Source organism: Salvelinus namaycush, chromosome 11 (genome assembly GCF_016432855.1).
Source record: "Salvelinus namaycush isolate Seneca chromosome 11, SaNama_1.0, whole genome shotgun sequence".
NCBI lineage: Eukaryota > Metazoa > Chordata > Actinopteri > Salmoniformes > Salmonidae > Salvelinus > Salvelinus namaycush.
Window position 1 is genome coordinate 22,591,182 of NC_052317.1, and position 6,000 is coordinate 22,597,181.

A 6,000-nucleotide genomic window follows, 5' to 3' on the forward strand; every position below is an offset into this window, starting at 1 on the left:
TTAGCTACATAACTGAAGACCATGATTTAAAGTTTTGCCCAATATTACTATGTGTGGGGGGTGTTCTGCCGCAGATTCATCCGCATGTCGCAGGCCGTTTTAAAATACTCACAAGCTGCTATTTTCTGGTTTGATAACGACATTCTTTAGCTAGCTAGTCATGTTACTTGCATCTTCATTATTTTAATTGTTTGACAGCCCTACACAAAACCCAACAGACTGCACCCAACAGTGTAACAGCCAAGTATGTAGACCTGTGACATGCAGGACTACACCCTCCACCAAAACACTATCTCAAGGAAGAAACTTCAGTCTGTCCACAACAAGCATTCAGGGTAGAAATAGAAAAGTGAAAATTGGAAAGACATCGATGGCCGTCAAGTAAACAGACCCAACAGCCTCGACCCCTGCAGCTGAAAGGGCATCACATCCAAACAGAATAATCGAAAGCCCTCACCCAAAGACCAAGGATTAGGTCCTAATTTGTTGTGAGCCTGTGTGAAGTCGTAAATCATGTAATGGAGGGATACTCTGGTATGCGTTCCAAATGGCACATTAACTCCCTATTTAGTGCACCACTTTTGACCAGGGCCCATAGTGCTCTGATCAAAAGTAGCGCACTACATAGGCAATAGGGTGCCATTTGGGACCTCCATCTCCAGTCATCATTACAACATGTCAACAGAGCTGGGCCTAAAATAATACCATTGGTTACTGGGCACCTGTCTCCTTAGTGGACTTGACCAGTCCTCAGTGATAAGCAGAAGTTTGCAATAGGTGAGCTGAGACTGGTGGTGACTGATGATCAATGTTCCCTCTAAACTGCATGCGTGCGGTAGCCCCAGGACTGCTGCGCAGAAGAAATATCGGCCCACGGAGATAACGACGAGATTGAACTTCACTCAATTTTCTGGATTTTTCCTTGTTAGTTAACACCAACGTTTCCCTTTACTGTGGCAATTGTGATCGAAACAACAAAATATTAATCACTTTTAATGCAACATACCGAAACAAAACTAAATATGCAAGAGATTTTGTTGTAGGCAGAACACAATGGAGTAGGATTCTATTGCATTGACAGGCAAGACTCAGCCCTTCCTCTTCACAGACCCGTATGGCATAAACAATTACTGTGTTAACAAACCTCCAAACGAGCTTCAATGCCATACAACACTCCTTCCGTGGCCTCCAACTGCTCTTAAACGCTAGTAAAACTAAATGCATGATTTTCAACCGTTCGCTGCCCGCACCCGCCCGCCCGACTTGCATCACTACTCTGGACTAGAGGTCGACCGATTAATCGGAATGGCCGATTAATTAGGGCCGATTTCAAGTTTTCATAACAATCTGAAATCGGTATTTTTGGGCGCCGATTTGCCTTTTTTTTTTTACACCTTTATTTAATCTTTATTTAACTAGGCAAGTCAGTTAAGAACACATTCTTCTTTTCAATGACGGCCTAGGAACGTTCTAACCCTGTCAGCTCGGGGGATCCAATCTTGCAACCTTACAGTTAACTAGTCCAATGCTCTAACACCTGATTACATTGCACTCCACGAGGAGCCTGCCTGTTACGCGAATGCAGTAAGCTAAGGTAAGTTGCTAGCTAGCATTAAACTTATCTTATAAAAACCAATCAATCAATGACTGTCATTGCTCCAATGTGTACTTAACCATAAACATCAATGCCTTTCTTAAAATCAATACATAAGTATATTTTTAAACCTGCATATTTAGCTAAAAGAAATCCAGGTTAGCAGGCAATATTATGTCACTTCTCTTGTGTTCACTTCTCTTGTGTTCATTGCACGCAGAGTCAGGGTATATGCAACAGTTTGGGCCGCCTGGCTCTTTGCGAACTAATTTGCCAGAATTTTACGTAATTATGACATAACATTGAAGGTTGTGCAATGTAACAGGAATATTTAGACTCATGGATGCCACCAGTTAGATAAAATACGGAACGGAATAAATGTTTTGTTTTCGAGGTGATAGTTTCCGGATTAGTCAAAGGTATATGGTTTAGAGAGAAATAGTCGACGCGTTATAATTCCTGTAATAACTTGCGGCTGAACTTGAAAGGGGTTCCTTCGTTATTTTACCGTTCATGTCTTCCATAGAGAATGTCTTGATCTACTTCAAATAAGGTCTGTGTTTCGCAGAGGAGCAGACTGACAGGGGACCATGCAGACAAGCTCTGCTTTCTGCACTACAACCTAAAACTTCTTAACTGGGAATATTGAAGACCCATGAAAGCTGGTGGTTCATTTTAACATATGTTCTCATGTTATTTGAGACTAAATTGATTTTATTTATGTATTATATTAAGTTAAAATAAAAGTGTTCATTGTTCATTCAGTATTGTTGCAATTGTCATTATTACAAAAATGTGTGTGTGTATGATATATATATATATATATATTCTTTTTTTTTTTTTTTTTTTTTTTTTATAAATAAATCGGCCGATTAATCGGTATCGGCTTTTTTTGTCCTCCAATAATCGGTATCGGCGTTGAAAAACCATAAATCGGTCGACCTCTACTCTGGACGGTTCTGACTTAGAATATGTGGACAACTACAAATACCTAGGTGTCTGGCTAGACTGTAAACTCTCCTTCCAGACTCATAATAAACATCTCCAATCCAAAATTAAATCTAGAATCGGCTTCCTATTTCGCAGCAAAGCCTCCTTCACTCACGCCGCCAAACATACCCTCGTAAAACTGACTATCCTACTGATCCTCGACTTCGGCGATGTCATTTACAAAATATCCTCCAACACTCTACTCAGCAAACTGGATGCAGTCTATCACAGTGCCATCCGTTTTGTCACCAAAGCCCCATATACCACCCACCACGGCGACCTGTATGCTCTCGTCGGCTGGCCCTCGCTACATATTTGTCGCCAGACCCACTGGCTCCAGGTCATCTATAAGTCTTTGCTAGGTAAAGCTCCACCTTATCTCAGCTCACTGGTCACGATAACAACACCCACCCTTTGCATGCGCTCCAGCAGGTATATCTTACTGGTCATTCCCAAAGCCAACATCTCCTTTGGCCACCTTTCCTTCCAGTTCTCTGCTGCCAATGACTGGAACGAATTGCAAAAATCGCTGAAGTTGGAGACTTATATTTCCCTCACTAACTTTAAACATCAGCTATCTGAGCAGCTAACCGATCGATGCAGCTGTAAATAGCCCATCTGTAAATAGCCCATCCAATCTACCTACCTCATCCCCATATTGTTTTTATTTACTTTTCTGCTCTAATGCACACCAGTATTTCTACTTGCACATCATCTGCACATCTATCACTCCAGTGTTAATTTGCTAAATTGTAATTACTTCGCTACTATAGCCTATTTATTGCCTTACCTTATCACACCATTTTCACACACTGTATATAGACTTTTTTTCTATTGTGTTATTGACTGTACGCTTGTTTATTCCATGTGTAACTCTGTGGTGTTGTTTGTGTCGCACTGCTTTGCTTTATCTTGGCCAGGTCGCAGTTGTAAATGAGAACTTGTTCTCAACTAGCCTACCTGGTTAAATAAAGGTGAAATAAATCAAATAAAACACTTAAAAAAGAGCTGCAGTAGGCCTATATGCAAATAGACCATTGTCATATATGGATCTGTGCCATTTACTCTGAAATGGACTGTGTTTACAGCTGTGGTCGTGAGTAGATGTGCTTGTTTTGAGATCAAAGCGAGAGCTGCATGTAGCCACGTGTGCACATTTAGTTAATATCCAGTTATAGATCATTTGTAGTCAGCAATAGGAGAGTAATTGCTTCCTACAAGAGCACAAAACGTGTACATTTCAAGACATCTTTGAAAAGCAAGTCAGGTAATCAGCTTTTTTTTGTCTTAAAGGGGCAGCGTTGTATTTTGAGAGTTTATTCAAGCCTAAATAGCCAGAGTGTAGCATAATTTGTCCGATTTTCTGTAATAATGGTATGGGAATAATAATAATGCATTTTATTTTGTAAAGTGGTTTCTTGCATCAAACACCACCATTTTCACAACTTTTAAATTTGCTCATTCCTGAACAAAATTATAGGGAACATTGCCGATGACTCCCCCCCAGAACCTTTCTATGACATTATCCTGTCAACACTAAAGATACTGTGCAACGGATTATTTAACTGACAGTTGAGCTGTGGGGAAAATAACATTCACAACCCTAATCATCTGTTACAACTAACCAGGAATAAGGTAGGCGTGTTAGAACCGTTCAAATGTTTAACTCAATAAAACTATGTCATTCTTACCCATGGTGGCAACTCAGAGGTCGCCAAACTTTGTTTGACAGTTTTTTCTTCATGCTCCAAGAATGCCAGGGAACGGGTCAGTCTGTTGTTTTTATGGCCTTGATGTCTTCTCCACCAGAAAAAGATGGTAAGCCCTATTAAAACCCAACTGAAACTGAAATCAAAATATCCCAACACATAAATTGGGAAAATAACGATGAAGGACTTGGCACATTTTATCAACATCTGAGTGGCATCTGTGACGGGAGACTGTGGCTCATCTTTCAGATCCACCGGGGCTAGTATTGGTGTCGTGGGGCTGACTGGAGAGATCGGTGTCGTTGGTAAACTCGGTCCATTTTCCCTGGCCGTTGTTGGTCCTGTGGAAGTTGTCTTTCCAGGCTCCTTTCCTTGAGCGCCACTCTTTTCCGCCGCCGCTCTTCTCATTTCCACTCTACGCAGAATAGAGAAAAGAGCATAAGCGACAGACAAACATTTCACACTCACATACAATGTAATACAAACACGCTGAGAAACGTTGCAATGTTACCACTGTCAAAATGTTGCAACAACAGCGGCTGAGGAAAGATTTCGATCGATTGAATCATAGTTCGGAGCAAAGGGCTCACCTGAGTTGGTCGACCTGTCAACCTGCTCAGGGGCTAATGAGCTGCAAAAAGTACACTTTCGTTATTTGTTTTCGGTTATATTACAGATATTTTTCCTCACCCGTTTCCCTATTCGACATCCGCAATGATTTAAATTAGGTGTACCAGTCCCGTACACTGCATGACGTCCTTCGAATGGTTTATTTTCCAACGTAACACCAGTAATAATCCCTTCACCAGATCCCGCTTCAGAATGTTTCGCCTCTACACGCACACAATACAGGATCATGGTCTGGTTCAGCCCAGCCCCTTTCTCATTTTTCTAACAGGAAATTATCATTGTCAAAATAGGTCAAACTCAGGGAGGGATTTTTGAAAAGGGATTTCCAAGCGCCATCTCGTGGATACGTGTACTTTAAACCATAAATATTGATCGAATAGTCTAATAATCAACAACAACAAAATAGTCTAATATCAGTGTTGTTTTTTTTACTGTTTATTGTACATGTCATCTATCACAGGGGTTCTCAAAGGGGGTCCGATGAGGTTTACTGCAGGAGGTTTGCGGTCAGATCTCAAAATATATATATATATATTTATTAATGAATATTACTAACAGATTAAACGATTTTTTGCCAAGGGATCCGTGTTGTAGTATAATACAATGTAATATTATGAATCTAAAATGTATGTTCTTAACCCTTGGCGAGATGGGCCTGGGAGGCTACCAGGGATATTGGTATCCACAGTACTCCACCAATTATATATATATATATATATATATATATATATACACACACATACGCATTCGGAAAGTATTCAGACCCCTTGACTTTTTCCACATCTTGTTATGTTACAGCCACATTTAAAATTCATTAAATTGTTTTTTCCCCCTCATCAATACCCCATAATGACAAAACAAAAACAGGGTTTTAGAAAGTTTAGCAAATGTATTACAAATAAAAAAACGGAAATATAACATTTACATAAGTAAAGCATTGTTGGCAGCGATTACAGCCACGCGTCTTCTTCGGTATGACGCTATAAGCTTGGCACACCTGTATTTGGGGAGATTCTCCCATTCTTCTCTGCAGATCCTCTCAAGTTCTGTCAGGTTGGATGGGGAGCGTTGCTGCAC

The 6,000-nt window shown here is 40.5% G+C and overlaps 1 protein-coding gene across 2 annotated transcripts in view; it reads right to left on the reverse strand.

Moving 5' to 3' along the window:
* LOC120055923 (extended synaptotagmin-2-like) overlaps nucleotides 1–5,135 on the reverse strand; it is a 54,303-nt gene extending 49,168 nt beyond the window's left edge. Inside the window, exons 1-2 of one of the 2 annotated variants that reach the window (XM_039003972.1) lie at nucleotides 4,984–5,135; nucleotides 4,276–4,708 (exon numbers count right to left, since the gene is read on the reverse strand). In XM_039003972.1, coding sequence (XP_038859900.1) covers nucleotides 4,276–4,701 — 426 coding nt within the window. In that variant the 5' untranslated portion in view covers nucleotides 4,702–4,708; nucleotides 4,984–5,135. Of the gene's footprint in view, nucleotides 1–4,275; nucleotides 4,709–4,883 lie in introns of both variants that reach the window. The other variant, XM_039003973.1, reaches the window with a different exon arrangement.
* Between the last annotated feature and the right edge of the window lie 865 nt (nucleotides 5,136–6,000).